This window comes from Malania oleifera, chromosome 11 (genome assembly GCF_029873635.1).
Source record: "Malania oleifera isolate guangnan ecotype guangnan chromosome 11, ASM2987363v1, whole genome shotgun sequence".
NCBI lineage: Eukaryota > Viridiplantae > Streptophyta > Magnoliopsida > Santalales > Ximeniaceae > Malania > Malania oleifera.
This window is the reverse complement of record NC_080427.1, coordinates 46,620,419-46,639,882: the sequence shown is the minus strand read 5'-3', so window position 1 is coordinate 46,639,882 and position 19,464 is coordinate 46,620,419. Positions and strand designations below refer to the sequence as shown.

The window sequence follows — 19,464 nt, the reverse complement described above, 5'->3', positions numbered from 1 at the left end:
CTTAGTCTGAATCAATTGGTTTGATTGAAACTTGGGCTCTATTTGGTTTGAGAGACCATTAAGACCTTAAAATGGAGCGAATTGGTAGAAATGTATTGTTATTGGCAATGATGCAATAATAGAGTGTCAATTTGTGTCATCAAGAAAGGATAAATTTCGTTGATATTAAAGATGAGAAAGAAGCGTAAAAAGAAAGTGTCATGGGCCAAGTTAACAGGAATATCCAAGAGATCTCATGTCTTTTGCATTACTTGATGTCAAATTCTTGTTGAGAGTTCCACTTGTGAGCTTATCCCACATTGAAAAATTAAAGTGGATGATGAGTGCTTATATACATGGATGGACCCAAGACCCAAATAACTTGAGCTTTTGTGTCAAGTTGGTGTTCATTCATGTGCATCAAGCCCACCCATGGGCTCCTCCGTTCCTAACAAGTGGTATCAGAGCCAACGGTTCGCAACTCTGGGTGAACGACATCGTAAAAAATCGAGATGGGAAGCTAATTCTCCTGACGTGCTAACAGTTGGAGGACCAAGTGTGTGGCTGATGCCAATAAAGGTCATCTAGGCTGCGGATGGATTCGAATAAGGTCAATACGTGAGAGGTAGGATTGGTTTGGAGGCACGTGGAATGCAATCTGACGCACGTAAGGCGCCAGTGGTAAGACTCACTTGAACAACTGTTGAAGAATTGTCTCAGAAGGGAGATGCTTTCCGTTCAAGGGGGAGCAATTGAGACTCACAGGTGAGGAGGAGATTGTTGAGAATTCCACTTGTGAGCTTGTCCCACATTAAAAAATTAAAGTGGATGATGGGTGCTTATATACATGGATGGACCCAAGACCCAAATAGCTTGAGCTTTTGGGTCAAGTTGGTGTTCACCCATGTGTATCAAACCCACCCATGGGCTCCTCCGTTCCTAACAATTCTTACATATGGGGAGAGTGCATCATCAAACTTAATAAAATGGAAGGTTAGTTTTCCAAAAAGGTGGCATGTATATGCATACACTCTTACTTTTCCATGATTCAATTTATCTAGAGAGGTAGATGTTTCTTGATAGAATCTTATTACGACATTGATTGGTTGCGATATATGAGATTATACTCAAACTATTATGTTACTGCCAATAATCATACGACTTTTGTTAAATCGTCTTTTAATTGTGACCACCTTGAAAGGAATCAAATAATAATGGCTTGGAGGACCCGTGTACTCCGATGCCTAAGTTGGGGAATGAGAGGTTCTTATTGTAACAGTAAATGAAGAGTGAGTGAGAATGAGATGCATACCTCCTCCAAGATTCTCATTTTATAGCGGTGAAGGCAAACTCCACTTCAACTTTGCATTTATAAGTGTGTCATTATACTTAGAGGAGTTATAGATGACTCGCTATTATACTTAAGGGGGTTATAGGTGACTCAAGGCAGTTATTCAGGACATCAATAGTAACTTTTGTAATCACATCGGGGGTTATGGATAACCTAAAGGTAATTATACGAGACATCAAATGCTGTCCAATGTTGGTCTTACAACTATTTGCCCCTATGGGCATACTTGTTAATTTTGGATGTACCAAATTTGGGTGTATCATATTACATGCTGTAATTGATTTTTCATTTAACAAATTGTACTATTATTCATATAATATTAAATTTTATGGATTTCAAACCATTATTAACAAATTATAATTAATTTTTTTTATTTCTTTATTCATGCTTTTATCTTACCTAAATTTTATCTTCTATAAAAAATTGAGATTTGTTATTTTTGTACATGATTGCTGTACTACTACTTTTTTGAAAAGTGAATTTGGTATATAAAATACCTATAATTATAATAAGTACTTTTTTAATTTGCACACCAATACATATTATTATAATATAAGTTAAACACACTTATTAATCAATTGAATCCAAGTATATATTTTATTATAGAAACACTTATAATACAAACATATTTATATAAAATTATTTTAAAAAATATTTAATAATTTTGTATCATCATCAATTTATATAGTCACGGTCTTGTTGAGAAGTGTACTTATGAGTTTGTCCGACATTAGAGAAAAAAAAGTTAGTAGATGATGAGTGCTTATTATATACATGGTTTGACCCAAGACCCAATATACTTAAACTTTTGAATCAAGTTGATGCTCACCCATGTGTATCAAGGATACTTATGGACTCCTCTGGTGCTAAATAGTGGTATCAGAGCTGACAGTTTGGAGCTTTGGGTGAGGGAGTGTGTGATTAAAGATGGATCCGAATAGGGTTAAGACGTAGAAGGTAGGATTGGTTCGGAGGCCCACGTGGAATACAATCTAAGACACATAAGACGCAGTGATAAGACTTACTTGAGCAAACTGTTGGAGAATTTGACTTGCTCTCACGAGGGGGAAAATGACTTTTGTTCAAAGGGGAGCAGTTGGAACTCACATGTGAAGGAGCTTCCGTTTAAGGGGGAGTAGTTGAAACTCACAAGTAACGGAAAAATTGTTGAGAATTTCACTTGTGAGTTTATTCCATATTGGAAGTGGATGATGGGTGCTTATATATATATATGGTTGAATCCAATACCTAATGAGTTTAAACTTTTGGGTTAAGTTGGTACTCGCCAATTTGTATGAAGCATACCTATGGGCTCCTCTAGTAGTAACAGGTCTCACATCACATATATACTAGGAAAAGTTAGATTTATAAGATTAGTTTAGGATTTAACTATTTGAGGTACATTTTATAGAGCAAATTTGTGAGGTCAATGTATCAAAATAGACAATATATGTCAACGAAGTTAAATTAAGAAGGTTCAATGGAGATGAAAGCCATCCCAAGAGTACTATTATGTGAAATCGTACTTAAAAATAATGTAATGGGAATGTAAGAGATTAGACAAAAGAAAAATTTTATGATCCAAATGGTTACAAAATGGTTAGGGCAGATTGTTGTATTACAAATGTAAAGTAAAATTCCTAAGGTGGGCCAGGTGACATCCAAAAAAAAATGTAGTGTGACATACTAAAAGTTCAATAAAAACAAAGTTGGCATTCTACCTCACATTTTCCTTCGTCTTCTAGCTCCAGCGCTTCCATCAGCAATTCAACTGATACTCGTTTGCTTGCGGATGCAGATCCCATTTCTGCTCTTCCACTCAATCCAAGAGCCCTAGATCGTCTTCTCTCTGCGTCTTCCAACCCTCGAATTCTCCCTCGTTCTCGGAAACCTCGCCAGCAGAAATGGGGACCATGAATGCCGCTTCCGTGGAGATATCGGAGCCCTTGCTGGTGGGGTCTCGGCAGGTCGAGTCCGGGGCGTCGGAGGAGATGGGGGTCCCCGAGTGGAAGGACCAGATCACGATCCGAGGGCTGCTCGTCAGCGCCGTACTGGGGGTTCTCTTCTGCATCATCACCCACAAGCTCAACCTCACCGTCGGCATCATCCCTTCGCTGAATGTCGCCGCCGGGTTGCTCGGGTTCTTCTTCGTGAAGTCGTGGACGGGGTTTGCGTCGAAGTTAGGATTCTCTATTCGGCCGTTCACGAGACAGGAGAATACCGTCATTCAGACCTGCGTCGTCGCTTGCTATGGCCTCGCGTTTAGCGGTATCTCTCTCTCTCTGATGTTTTTTTTTTTTTTAATTAAATTACGATACGAATCCTTTCTGAATTTTATATCGTCACAGATTTATCATAGAAGTTTCAATTACATCTGTAGTCAGATTGAACTGAACTAGCCTCATTATCATACTCCAATAATCAAATTATCACAATTTAAACTTTAGAACATAGAGCACAATTTAGTGAATCTTCAGGGCTCTTGTGATAATGTGGTGTCTTTTACTATTTTGTTATTTTTTTTTTTGGATCAACAGCATTGGCTAGCCGTGGCTAGCACGTTTTATTTCGTTTTTCCTTTTCATTCCTTTCTAATTGTGATTAATTATCGTGATTCCTTCAAGAAAAATTAGTTGTCAAAAGGTATTCATTTTTCATTTCCCTTCTTTTAAATTGCGGAAAAAAAAAAATCTCACATTGTTTTCTCAGGTTCCCAACATTAAAAGTGAAAGATAGCAAACAAATTATTTTCAAATTCTCTATACAAATATAAGAAAATGAAATTTGATGACATTTTTTTTTTTGTTGTAATTTCTAAGAAAATTAGAAACAGAAAATGAATTTTTTTTCCAAAACTAAACAGGTCCCAATGTGTTGTTCATACTCTTTAATGTTTTCATTTGTAAAGATGCATGCAGATGTGTGATTAATTTCATCATATCTTGCCAATTCACTAACATAGGAAAGTTTTATAAAAAGAGTGGGACATTGCTTTAATGTTTTAATTTCATCTTTCATATGTTTTAATGTTGCATGTGCCATGTCAGCGAGTTAAAAAAATGAGTTTATAATGTTTGTGCATAGAACATTTCCATGGATGAATATTGCCGATTCATGTATTGGTACGTGTAGTCAAGCAATTGTGGGTGATAAGTGTTTGTGTTTGGATAACTGGATTGAAAGATGTAGTCGATAGGTTGCGAGGGTTTTGTTCATTTCATTTTCCATTATCACTAGGCTGTGAGTTTTTAATAACATTGTGATTGATGATCCGTTCTCATCTTTGGAAACAAGGTTGTCTAAAAATGGAAGGGGTTCTGGAATAAATGTTGGTGCATTATAGTGGTGGTTATTGTAGATTTACTTGAAGCTTTTTAGTGTTATGTTCTAAGCCTTGAATCAAGTTTTGAAATTGTGAGCTGGTCTCTAAACAATTATGAGGAGCATTAAGCACAGGGTGATGTCTCATCAATTCAGAGATCTTAAGAGAATATTAAGAGATATAACTTCTTTGACTCAATAAATCTGTTCAAATTTATGTATCAGTTTATTAAGAGGCAATTAAGTGTAAACAGAACCTCTTACTCGAAATGATTAGATTGGGTATTGTTGTAGGCTTATAGGCTTGTAGCAACTAGCAAAGATTAGTTTTAAAGGATATATAAGATAATGATTGGATTGGTTGACATAGAATCATAAGTGAAAGCGTAGTTATTTGATTTATTAATTAACAAGGAATTGATGTGTGCATTGCAAGATTTATACCTCACTAAGTGGCTCAAAAGGGGGGGCCAGCCCTGGGGAGCAGATAAATTCAATTGTACAGTAATTGCTAATAAGCCATTGCTTCTCTCTGTTCCTAGTTTGTAGTTTTCTTAAGGTAATTTCCTCATGCTCCATGTTTTCTAGTATGTAGTGTTATCTCTTTGCTTCAAATTATTTTCCATAGTACATTTTAGTGGCGTTTTATTTCTCAAGTTTGAATTGATTCCTCAATACTGTTGACAGGGGGATTTGGTTCATATTTACTTGCAATGAATGAGAGAACATACCAACTTATAGGAACTGATTACTCTGGTAACCGGGCAGAAGATGTTAAAAACCCAGCCTTGGGTTGGATGATCGGTTTCTTGTTTGTTGTCAGTTTTCTTGGGCTTTTTAGTCTTGTTCCACTTCGTAAGGTATTTTCTGTTTCGAGTAATACTTAATACAATTATCAGAGTCCTCCTCATCAATTATTATTGTTTGCGTTTTCATCATCATTATTAGTTAAATGGATGTAAATTGCAAGTTCAGACGTGAGAAGTTGCTGTTAACTAATAAATCTCATTCTTCTGAATTTATCCGAGGATATTTGGGCAAATTGTTGATCTTGTTGTCTGGCCTTTTTAGTTATATGTCAACTGCTTCTGCATGTTGGGATTTAAAATCAAATTGTTCTTACTATTATTATAGGTTTTATCATCTAACATTCCCCCCTTACGTGTAAACTCTTGGATTTGAAAGCATGGTCAAAGCACAAGCTCATTTTTTACCTTATTCTTAAATTTAGTCTAAAAATGAGTGCACCTATGATTTAAACTTTGGACCTTGAAGCCAAAAGAGACTCTTTACTATATTGAGGAACCACCCAACCTAAAAGTGTGAGCTGTTAAGTGTGTAGTTTTATCACCTATCACTCAGCTCAGCATGCTTTGGATCAAACTTATAATTGGTCTGATTCATTTGTTTTGGAATAAGATTTGCAATTTTGCACTTGATAGTTTTAATTTGTAAATCAACCGAGGAGTTGAGTTTGTGGTTTTGATTTATATTTAACTGATATATGTCCAATAACTTACATATGAACTCTGCTGCAAGTGTTGGTATGGTTTCAGAATTTTTGTTGATAAAAGTTGTGTGGTTCTGCTTTAAATTATTTTCTGTCTTTTTTTTTTCCTTTCTTAAAAATTTATCTGTCTTGTATAATTTCAGATTATGGTCATGGATAATAAGCTTACATACCCCAGTGGGACAGCTACTGCAATGTTGATAAATAGCTTTCACACAAATACAGGAGCAGAGTTGGCAGGGTAAGTAGTGGATATATGATCATTTCTTACATGGTGGATCTAAATCTAGATGATTGGAAGAAATTGTCATGAAAAAAGGATTCAGAATAAGAGAACTGCGTCTATAAAATTATATGGAAGTAAAATCAAAACAATATATAGAACTGCCATGTGAGTAGGAAAATATTATTGTTGAGCCATGTGGCATATTCCTTATTTTTGCCTTCTGCTGACATGACAATTCTATTCATTACCACAAAAGAGGTATATTTGGAAGTTGACTGTTTTTATTGTCTATATCATTTTGTCTTCCACCCTAAATGTTTTATGCCATTTCTCCTTACTAAAAAGCCCTTAAAAAAAATCTTCTCATCTTCTGAGAGATACGTTAACTGGGGTTTCATTGGCAACGTTGACAAAGTTGCAATCACTTTCACTCTAAAGGGGGCGATCTCATGTGCACACGAGATCAGTTCCCTGGTCCAAACCGTTCAAGGCCCACCTCAATCGGCTAGACACAAGATCACCCCCTTCCCCTCACGAGGGGTTTTATCGGGCTACAATGGAACAGCCACATCACAACAGGCGTATGTCCATCTGAAGTTGGGGGTTCAATGTACTACTGAAGACAGAATACTGTTGAATACACCTCAAACCCAACAGTTTTCTACTGGAAGTGTAGGAGAGGCTCACTTGGCAGAGGGTGTCAAGTGGATGGTTACAGCTGGCATGGTTTTGGACAAGGCGAGCAAGTGGAGGAGAAACAACTTTGTGATACATCCTCTCTGGTGATAATGGTTAGTGTGAGTGGGAAGTGAATTTTTTTCCAGTGAGCTAAGAGCTGCGGGAAGGGATATCTTGAAGGCTAATGAACTTACCATATGGGTTCCTATGGAGGATGACATTAGTAAGTTCAAATGGAGGATAATGTTATAAATGATAGGTTGGGAATTGAGATTGTTTGAGTTCTAGTAATGGCAAGATAGGGATGGATGGGGTGATAAAACCTCAGGTTGCCTAAAAGTTAGCATTACCACATGTTTATGCCCGTCAAAGGCATAAGAGTATGGAAGAAAGGGACTCCTCAAGTGAGAGGAAAATCAGGTCAGGTGGAAGGGCAGTTTGGTTTTCGAAAAGACTTAATGATGACAGTTTTACATGAGAGAGCTTTCGAATAAGTCGGAAATGGATTTAAAAAGCTGGTTAATGGTGTGCAGTTTTGTCTTGGGATGTTTTATTTTCTGTTTTAGTCTTCCTTTTTGAAGATTTCTTGTCCTCTTTAGTTTGTCTTCTCTTTCTTTTAATATTTCTTCTTTTTTATGTAAAAAATTATCACAATAAAGGCGTGCCATGAAGGAGTTGGAGAAGATCAAGAGCTAACTCCGCATATTTGCACCAAGTTGTTTTGGACTTCATTGAGTCGTTTTTATTTATTTATTTATTTATGAATATCTATTGTAATCAAGGTCTTAAATTTCGATTTTGACTCAAATTTCGAAGCTTCAAAAGTACGAAAATTTCGACAGAAATTTCGATTTTGATGTCAATTTTGATTTTGATTTGAAAAAATAACGGAAATTAGTAGTAAAGCATGAAATTCTTTGTAAAACTTTTGAAATGGTTCACAGACATAATAATGTAAGTTTTAGGACTAATATAGTTAAATACATCTATATTGTGTATGAGGTGGAAAAGTTGTAATATTGTATATGTATCAAAAGAATTTGTAAGATAATGTGCATTAAACATATTTAGTTAATAAAAATGAAAATTTTGAATCATTTAAATATTATTAATTATACAAATAATGATAGTTTAGACATGAATGGTTAAATAAAATGTTGTTGTAAGTTTATCTTTTCATATAATTCCAAAAGCACTTGTAATAATCTTTTGATTCAATAAAAATCAATTAATAAATTAAGACATAAATTTCACTTCACTCCTAAATCTCTCATTTGAATTTCGAGGAAATTTCATTGCATAGTTAATATTTCAATTGGTTTTGCTAAAATTTTGATATTTCGATAAATTTCAAATGATTCGTTGAGATTTCGATGGAAATTATGCAACATGGAAATCGACTACCATTTTCAATTTCTAGGGTGACGGAAATCGAAAAATTTCGATGGAAATTTCGACAATTTCTTGGAAATTCAAGACCGTGATTGCAATAGACAATCTAATTAATCTTTATAAATTTTTAAATTGATAAGTGATGGATGAACTTACTAGGTATATGAGCATATCCAAAATAAGGTTCTATGGTGTATGTTGTTTGTAGTTGATATTGTCTTGATTGATGAAACTAGGGGTGAAGTAGAATCTAAATTAGAATTATGGAGAGAAGCTCTTAGAACCTGATGGGTTTTAGGATAAATAGAAATATGACAAAATATATGAAATATAATTTTAGTCGTGGTAGAAGTAATATTGGAGAAAAGATTAAACTTGATGATCAAGAAATTAATAACATACTAGCACTAGAAAATTTGGATGCTTGGATCTAGTATGCGAGATGGAGAAACGAAGAAGTTATAAATTGTAATGCATAGAGTGAAAGCAAGTTGGACAAAATGAAGAAGTTCTTGGCGTGTAGAGGATTGTAGAACACCCTTAAATTAAATGGACAATTTTATAGCATGACTACAAAATCAGCTATGCTGTATGTGGATTAGAATGTTGAACATATCCAAAAAGTAAATGTTACTGAAATGAGATTGCTAAGGTGGATCAGTGGTAATGTTAAAAGATAAATTAAGGCATGGAAATATTGACCGTAAGTTAGGGATAGCACTTCTAGAAGATAGGATAAGGGAGAGTTAGTTGAGATGGTCTGGGCATCTGCATTAAACGCCCTAAAGTAACTTGAAATGAGATGGTAAGTTAGAGATTTGACAGCCCTCAAATTGTTAGAAGAAATTACCCACAGTTATGTGAATTGGTGAAAAAGGATTTATGTAGCTGACCTCACCTAGTGAAACTTAAGGCCTGGTTTGTTGTTGTTGTTATATGATATTGTTGTTTAGAACACTATCCATACAACACACTCTCTCTCTCTCTCTCTCTCTCTCTCTTTATATATATATATATATGTGTGTGTGTGTGTGTGTGTGTGTGATGCAGTGGGTTTCTCGTTAAATTTCACTCACTTTTTGTCATATTGGAATATGATTTACAATCTTAAGATTTTTCATGTATTTGTCATTTATTTTCAAGACGAGTGTTCGGTGGAATTCTGAGTGGAGATTTGCCATCTTAATGAAATTATGAAATGTTGTTAGGGTACACAGAGCAAGAATATTATGAATTAGAACCAATTTTTGTTTACTAAAATGCTCAGAGATTTTATCTTTGTTTTCTTCCCCTTATATTGATTTTGTTGATGGATTTTCTTTTGATATCCTCGTAAGTTATAACATGACTACCGAGGTACAAACACAATTTATGATTCTGATTGTCTTAATTTCTTATGTATTATAGAAGTTACAAAATTCCCCTTTGGTTGATCTATTGGTTTACCTTCATCTTAATTTTTACAATCAATTTTGATATATTGTTTTTCAGTATTACTTAGATCTATAAATTGTGTCTTGCTTCATAGTGCTTCAATTGTAAGAACAGCAGTTATTTCTTAATTTCAGGGAGCATCTTTAGCTTCCATTGGGTGGTTCATGTGAAGTTATAATCATGCATAGGCTTAAGAATGGGTTGAGCGTATTATTTTTCCTAAATTCAATTTCTTATTCCTCCCTTCCCTCACACTGTTATGGTTATTTTTCTAATTTGTTTCTATGGGTTAATTTTTACTTTTTACAGTAAACAAGTCAGTTGCCTTGGGAAATATTTAAGCATAAGCTTATGCTGGAGCTGCTTTAAGTGGTTTTTCAGTGGTATTGGGGATTCATGTGGTTTTGATAACTTTCCCAGCTTTGGTTTAACATTATTCAAGAACACGTAAGTTCCCGATTCTTATTTTTTTCTTATTGTAATTCTCTCTCTCTCTCCCCCCTATGTGGCTTCATTGGAATGATATATGCTATAGTTGTAATATTTATGTTTTTCTTACTCCTTTGCTTCTTTCTTTTCTCAATTTTCTGATAGGGCTAACATAAATGCTAATGGCTAAGGTGACAAATTAATGGGATAGACTTTACAATGGCTTTATTATTGTTAAAATTAATTGCCTTAATTATTGTTAAGTCAAGTTCAACAAAGGTTGTGTTTTGCATTTACCTTGTCACATTGGGAACGATTATGCACCTTTTTTTGGTGGCTTTACAATTGTCACATGTGCTTTTTCTATGCTCTAACAAATAAATAAGAAAACACTTGACCTTTTTTGCTATGATTGATTTGGTGGCAATTGTCAAGTGTGTGTTAAGGTTTACTCCTTTTTTCCCGACGACACTAAATTATTCATTGGGGCTTCCAAAGATGATAGATGAAGTTGTGCAGTGTGTGTCATAAAGATATACTAAATTTAGTTAACATGCACACATGTTTAGTGTTTTCCACGGATCAGTTCTGTGTATAGGTTATAATGTAGTTGATTTATTTTTAACTAGGCACTGAGGTGCTGATAGTACAGTTGGTTTGTATTGGGTTATACCATTGGTGATTTACATTCCTCTCTTTATGCAGATTTTATTTTGACTTCGGTCCAACTTACATTGGATGTGGTCTTATCTGCCCCCATATAGTCAACTGCTCTGTTCTTCTAGGGGCAATCATCTCATGGGGTTTCCTCTGGCCTTTCATTTCCAAACATGCTGGGGATTGGTTTCCAGCTGACATTGGCAGTAATGATTTTAAAGGCCTTTATGGATATAAGGTATGTTCGAATTTTGTTGTCCTGTTTTCTTAAGCACACGGCATTAGTGCCTTTATCTCATTCCAAGTTCATCTTTTAGGTATGATGATATTTGGTCTGGTGGGATGTTCTCCTGATGCTTCTCATAAACATATACACACTCATGAGGCGTCGTGTGAAGGGCTCTTTTTTAAACCTTGGGTCTCTCTTAACCTTTAAAAGTTTGTTAAGAAGAGCAGAAAGACTTTTTTTTTTATCTGTATTTTAAAATAGTTAACAATGAAAATTAGTTTTTGTCCCCATATTTAACAAGACTTGTTGATATTTAAGTAATGAGTTCAAGTTTTGGTTATCTTTGCTTTTGTGCATTTCTTGTTACCACCTATTTACTTGATGAATTGAATGCTGAAATGTAGATGAGTAACTTTATATTAGCCTAGGAGGCTTAGGTTTTATCTCATAAAACAAATGACAACAACAACAACAACAAAGCAAGCCTTAAGCCACACTAGTTGGGGTCTGCTACTAGGGGTGGACATGGTTTGGTTAATTGAACCATAACCCCCAAACCATTAACCGAACCGCAAAAAAATGCAAACCAAAACCGAACCATTTCAAATGGTTAACTGAATTTCAGTTAACCAAATTTTATACCAATATCCAACAGTTAATCAAATTGAACCGTTAGATCCAATTAAAATTTTAAACTCACATATGGGCAGCGACGGTGAGGATGGGCAGTGGCGGTGGCGAGTGGGCAGTGTTGACGGTGAGTTGGCAGTGGCGATGGAGAGATGGTGCTCATTTGCAGACTAGGCTGGGCGATGGGCCGATGACAAGGATGTGTAGTGGCCTGGCGCCTAGGATGTGGGACGACGGCTGCTGCCTGCTGGGAGTGGTATGTCAAATTTGTGAGATCTGTGATGATGGTGGCGAGTGGGCAGCGACGATGAGGATGGGCAGTGATGGCGGCGAGTGGGCGGTGGTGACGACAAGATGGTGCTTGTTTGTAGACTGGCTGGGCAAGAGGCCGATGACAAGGATGTGTAGTGGCCTGGCCACCTGGGACATGGGACGACGGCTGCTGCTTGCTGGGAGTGGGTGACGACAGTGTTTGTGGGGGGGGGGGGGGGGGGGTTCGCCATTAGGGTTTCTTTGGTTTTGGTGGAAGTGAAAAGTGAAAATGACGAGAGGAATTTAGATTTGAATTTTGAGGGGGAGTGTTGGACAACTATATGTCAATAATCACTTGCCTAATTACCTTATTTTTTTAATTAAATGATATATAATAAATATTATATATTTATATTGTTGATTCGGTTCGGTTAATTGTGGTTAATGAAATTGTCAAAATTGAAACTGAACCATTAACCAAAAAAATCCAAATTTTGGAGCTGAAAAAATGGTCAACCAAGTTTTTGGTTTGATTTGGTTCGGTTCTGTGGTTCGGCTTGGTTTTTTGGATATTTTTGCCCACCCCTATGTGCTACAAGAATCCTTTTCAGTCAATTTTTTTGATCATGGGTAATTTCTTTCAACAAATTTAGGACTATTAAATTCTTACTCACTATTTCATTCCAAGTTATTTTAGGTCTACTCCTACTTCTACTACCCTTCACAATAACTAATTCACTCTTTCTCACTAGCGCACTATTTGACTTGCGTTGAAGATGCCCAAACCACTTGAGTTGTCTCTTGCTTATCTTTTATTGGAGTTACACTTAGCTTACCAAGAATATGTTCATTACTTAATTTATCTTTTAACTTTATATCACTCATCCATTTTACCATTCTCATTTTGGAAACTTTTACTTTTTTGGATATATTGTTTCTTAGTCATCCAACATTTTGATCAATAGAGCATAGCTGGTCTTACAACCGTCTTATAGAACTTCCATTTTAATTTTATGAGTATTCTACGATCACACGACACACTTGAAACACTTCTCTATTTTACGCAACTTGCTTCAACTTTATGCGTTACATCTTTTTCAATTTCTCCTTCAGCTTGCATAATGGATCTAAGGTATCGAAATCTACTAGTGCTATTGATTTCTTCATTAGAAAGTGTAACTTTGTCTCCAATATTCCTCTTCCTATAACTGAAATTACATTTCATATATTTTTTTCTTATTTTTACTTATCCTAAAGCATCTAGATTCTAAAGCTTCTCTCCATAAGTCTATCTAGATTCTACTCCACGCCTAGTTTCATCAATCAAGACAATATCATCTGCAAACAATATACACTATGGAACCTTATTTTGGATATTCCGAGTAAGTTCATCCATCACCAAAGCAAAAAAATAATGGCTCAAAGCAGACACTTGATGTAGTCTTGCTGTGATTGGAATTCTCTGGCCCTTCCATTTGTAGTCCTAACGCTAGTCATTACTCCATCGTATGTAACCTTAATAACATCGATATACCTACTGCATATACCATTTTTTTTAAAACCCACCATAGAACTTCCATGGGTACCTTATCATACACTTTCTCTAAGTCAATAAATATCATATGCAAGTTTCTTTTCTTTTTCCTAAGCTTTTCCATCAATCTTCTTAAAAGATCTGAGACCTTCATTTCTAACTTGAATCTTTGTTCAACTACCCCTTCTCATAGTTTTATTGTATGAGAGTCATAAGTTTAATTCCGTAATAGTTATTACAATATTGAGAATCTCCTTTATTTTTGTATTTAGGTATTAAGTGCTTTTCGTCCATTCATCTAACATTTTCTTAATTTTTATAATTATCTTATATAAACTAGTTAGCCATTTTCTTATTTTTTATAATTGTGTTAAAAAAATTATTTAACCATATAATTCCGTTATCATTTAGGAATATCCAAACTTCAATTGGGATGTTATATGGTCCTATAGCTTTTCTATTTTTCATATTTTTTAAGGCAAACTCAATTTCTCTAATTTTGCGAATAAATCTCATATTTTTAGTCATTTCCTCAATTGTCAATTCTAAGTTTAGCTTTCTACTTGGTTTTCATTAAATAGCTTACTAAAGTAACTTCACCACCTTTCTTTTATGTCTCTTCCTTAGTCATGACATCATCCTCACTTTTTATATATTTTACATTACCTAAGTCCTTACTCTTTCTTTCTCTAGCTCTAGCAAATTTAAATATGCTTCTATCCTCTTCTTTTGTAACTAATTTAGCACATAAATTATTAAATGATCTATGTTTAGTTTCACTAACGACTTTTTTTTTTTGACATTTTTCTTGCCTCTTTATACTTTTCAAAGTTTTTGATGTTTCTACATTTTTGTCATTTTTTATACCAAATTCTTTTTGCCTTTGCAGTATTTTGGACATCTTGATCCCACCACCAACTTTTTTTGCTATCTTCCTCTTGATTCATCTAAGATCTATTTTGCTATCTTTTTAATAGAGCTAGCTTCATACTCCAAAAAGTTTGTGTCTATACCATCCTTTATTGTCCAATCACCAACTTTGATCATTTTATCTTTAAATTTTATTATCTTTCTCCCTTTAGGTTCCACTACCTAGTTCTTTTATATAGATTTATTTTATCTTTTCTCTTCCATTTTTAAATACATATATATAACACTAAAACTCTATGTGGTGTAGTTAGGCTTTCATCTGGGACAACTTTACAATCCTTGTATGATAAATGGTCTATCATCCTAATTAAGAAAAAATCTATTTGACTGTTATTTTGTTCACTTTTGTAGGTTATTAAGTGCTCTTTCCTCTTCTTAAAGCAAACATTTGTCATAATAAGATTGCGAAGTCTAAGATCATATCCCCGAACTCATTTTTATCTTCATATCCATATCTTCCATGTATCCTCTCATAACCTTTATTATCCCTTCCAATGTATCCATTCATATATGCTTCTATGAATATTTTATCAATCCCTGATATTCTTTGTATAATATTATCCATATCTTTCCAAAAATGTCTTGTAAGTTTTTTTGCTAAGCCTACTAGAAGTGCATGAGCACTAATGACATTTATTATGTCTTGGCTTAAGACCATCTTGATTTTTATAATTCTATCCCCTACTCTTTTGACATTTACAACAATATATTTTAAGTCTTTGTCTACAATAATTCATTCCTACCCCATTCTTATGTTTTTCTTTTCCAGTGTACCAAAGTTTAAATCTTGATTTATCAATTTCTCTAGCTTTCTCATCTACCCACTTAGTTTCTTGAAGACAAATTAGATTTATTTTTCTTCAAATCATTGTGTCCATAATCTCCATGCTTATACTCATAAGTGTCCTTATATTTTAAGCTGCGGATTTAATCCTAATCTTTTGAACAATCTTCTTTACCTGCTCACATCCAAAATGATTGCGAGAACCTTGGCATATTTGACACCATACTCGGGTGACGACATTGTGTGTCGCTTCAGGGAGACAACCTAGTCCACCTTTGCTCAGTTTTTGTTACACATGAATGGTATAAGTGCAACGCTTCGCTTGTGGGGGATGCCTTAGTGATAATAAATAAGAATTCATATCATAGTGATCTAATAAGTTTTACACTGGCTGTTAGTTGCCCAATGCAACCCTCCTATACTTGAGCTTGGGACTGACTTGAGTTTTATCTCATGTGACAGCAAAATGCTGTCCTCTTCTCAAATCATGCTCCAACTCATCTTGTGAAAAGATTGCATTTTTATATGTATGTGGTTTTACATGGCCTAATTATTTTCAAAATTTTCAAAATTCAATATTCTGTTTGAAGAATATTTTTAACATTTTATCCTTAATGCTGACTTAAACATTAAAAAAAGCTGGTGTAGCATTTGCCAGGGATATCAGGCCAACATACCAATATATATTATTACCCAAATTTTAGTGGTTTTATTTAAAATTTGGGAAAAGAAATTTTGCGATTATATATCTTTTTAGGTTTTCCGTAATTGTATCACTTCTACATGGCTTGAAATTACAAAAGCTGTCGTCAGTGTAGGGATTTCTAGAGGTTGTTGTTATAATATAGAATCTCTTAGCAGAGTCAACCTGCATCTTGGACAGATTGGATACACTGTTTTAAATTAAATCTGGATTTGGTTCTTTGCCTTTAATTAATTTAACAGAAGTAAACACCTTATTCCAAAATGAATGGAGGGAAAGGGTTCATGTAGCCAACCCCAAAATACTGGGATAAAGGCTTAGTTGTTGTAGTATCCTTTTTAGTTCTTTGTTTCTCTCAAATTGTGTTTTCAGGCTCTAGATGATTGAAGTTGAGTTTTCTACCTTGCTTTTCCTTTGTAGGTTTTCATAGCTATTGCCCTTATTCTTGGAGATGGTCTATATAATTTAATCAAGATAATAGCTATTACTGCAAAGGAAATGAGCAACAAGAGCACTGAAGGAGAAAAGCTTCCAATCATTAAAGACATCGTAGGTGAGCAATAACTGATCTCAGGTTTTCATTAAAATTATGCTCATTATATTTCAGTTGGCACATTTCTGTCGGTCAGGAAAAATTTGTTTCAGATATATTAACTCCTTTCTCTTTGTTCTTATTAAGGTTTTACATCACTGAATCTTAACCACAACTTTGATGCTAAATTTTCTAATCATAATTGTGTATCAAACTTCTATTCCTTGAGATATGACATTGATAAGTCAGTATAATAAGGTGATTGCAATTGCTTAAAAAATATTTGAGCCAGAGAAACTTAAATGAATAATGAAAATTGTTGACATATCTTGTTACATCTGTAAATAACCCCACATCTTAATTGTTTATTGTTTTTGCTTTTTCCCTCTTACGGGTTTTTATGTGAAATATGCATGTGCATGTCTGCATGCTCAGTCCATGTTCTGGACTCACCATTCTATTGCATGCATGGTTTGGCAGATGGTGAGGGTTCACAAGCACTCACAGAGGAAAAGAAAAGGGACAAGATATTCTTGAAAGACAGTATACCTTCCTGGCTTGCAGCTTCCGGTTACATAGGCCTTGCTGCAGTATCCACAACAACATTACCAATTCTCTTCCCTCCCCTCAAGTGGTATCTTGTTCTCAGTTCATACATTATCGCCCCTGCCCTTGCCTTCTGCAACTCCTACGGCACAGGTCTCACCGACTGGAATTTAACTTCAACCTACGGAAAAATTGGTCTCTTCATCATCGCTTCGATGGTTGGAAACAATGGAGGGGTCATTGCTGGGTTGGCTGCTTGCGGGGTTATGATGACCATTGTCTCCACTGCAGCTGATCTCATGCAGGACTTCAAGACCGGTTACCTCACCCTATCTTCGGCCAGGTCCATGTTTGTGAGCCAGCTAATAGGGACAGCAATGGGTTGTATTATTGCCCCACTCACATTCTGGTTGTTTTGGACTGCTTTTGATATTGGTTCCCCCGATGGTCCATACAAGGCGCCAAATGCTGTTATATTCCGGGAAATGGCCATTCTGGGAATCGAGGGTTTCTCCGAGCTGCCGAAGCACTGCATGGCCTTATGTTGCGGGTTCTTTCTTGCAGCCGTTGCTATGAACCTCCTGAGGGATGTTACCCCTGGTAATATATCAAAATTTATTCCGATTCCAATGGCAATGGCAGTACCTTTCTATATTGGAGCTTATTTTGCAATTGACATGTTCGTTGGGACGGTGATCTTGTACATATGGGAGCGATTGAATCGCAAAGATGCAGAGGATTATGCAGGGGCAGTGGCTTCCGGTTTAATATGCGGTGACGGGATTTGGACAATACCCTCGGCTGTCCTCTCCATTTTCAGGATAAATCCACCTATCTGTATGTACTTTGGCCCTTCACTGAGTAGCTGAGCAGAAAAACCATAAGCTGCGTCACAATTATTTGTTCTTTTGTACCAAACTGGCTGCTGATTGGAAGTGACTGTACATATGTGTCCATGGTTGGTGGTGTCTTCAATCTTGTATATCTTGATTATGGGTTTGTAAAGTCTCTCTCTCACTCTTGCCCCCCCACCTTTCTCTTGATTGTTCTCATGATTTGTTCATTTTCTATTCATCATTGTCATAGAATTTTAAACTAGTTGGCTCTCTCAATTTGGGGATTATGGGTTGGAGTTGTTATCAATGGACATCTTGTGGATCTCAGTAGTCTTCTTTTCATAATGTTTTTGGCCAGTAAATCAGTTGCTGGCCAATCGGTTCTCAGATCAATCTGCTTGCTCGACTGGTGCGCTTCATCTTCGAGTTCAGCATCATTGATTTTGTATCTATATTTCACATAGAATTGTGTTAAAGATTTATAAAATGTTATTAATAACTTTCTATATTATCTTTAACAATGAAATACATGATATATTTTATATCTATAGTTGACGAAAAGCATTAATTTTTATCATAAAAGTATTTTAAAACGACAATAACAAACAAATTTGTCATATTGCTTTACTAGTTTAATTGATTGTGATCGAGTTTTATTAAATTCAATTTTAGAGGTTGAGTTGGATCAGATATGGTTCGACTAATCGGTGTTCATTTTGTGTTTTCAAAGGGTTTTATACTGATCTATCTTAAAATCATGTTGTTTCTCAATTCTTACAAGCTTCCAACTGAATTTGTCTTGTAGATCTCACGCTTTTATGCACTGAAAAGGACTTCAAGCTGATTAGATTCAAAAGGAGATAGATTTTTCTATCAACTAAGTTTTGATTATTTATGTGATGGAAAATGATGTAATTTTTAGCATCTTACATCATATTTTGATTGAGTAATGAAAATGATGTTCTATATTGACAGCACAACCTTGTCTATACGCAACCAATTAACATCACCTTATTTTTTTATTAAAAAGATAAAGCAATTATTTATATCATAATTTTTTATTCTAAATATGTATTCTTAGACGCAAATCTAGATTATTCCAATAGAGGGAAATTAGAAGAGATCCATATATGGAAAATTAGAATTGATCGACATGGAAATCGGCTCTCACGTCTCATCATTACTTAATTTGATTTTTGAAAAACAAAATCATTTAGAAAAATAAACTCATTTTTTTTTCATAATAGTGAAGTGACATCTCAACCGAAGTAGTGTTTAATTGACCTTTTTCTTGTCTCTCTATTTTCAATTTCATGACAAAAATGACGTTATTCACATTGAAATCCAACCAAAATAACAATATTTTTTAAACCAACTTAATTGGGATGATGTAATTCAGAAATTTTCAAAGAAAAATTGCCATTGTAATCTATGCTTAAGATATTGATTAAACAAGATTTTCGCATGTGCCCCATCAATCGTTAAAGAAAGAAAATTCCCAAAGAAAATTC

At 34.9% G+C, this 19,464-nt stretch overlaps 1 protein-coding gene across 1 annotated transcript; it reads left to right on the top strand.

Moving 5' to 3' along the window:
- The first annotated feature begins 3,026 nt into the window (after nt 1-3,026).
- Nucleotides 3,027-18,280, top strand: LOC131168311 (probable metal-nicotianamine transporter YSL6). Its single transcript, XM_058127640.1, has 7 exons — nt 3,027-3,598; nt 5,339-5,511; nt 6,305-6,402; nt 10,201-10,338; nt 11,026-11,215; nt 16,460-16,592; nt 17,052-18,280. The coding sequence occupies exons 1-7, from the start codon at nt 3,235-3,237 to the stop codon at nt 17,984-17,986; spliced, it is 2,031 nt and encodes a 676-aa protein (XP_057983623.1). The 5' UTR covers nt 3,027-3,234; the 3' UTR covers nt 17,987-18,280.
- The last annotated feature ends 1,184 nt before the right edge of the window (nt 18,281-19,464 follow it).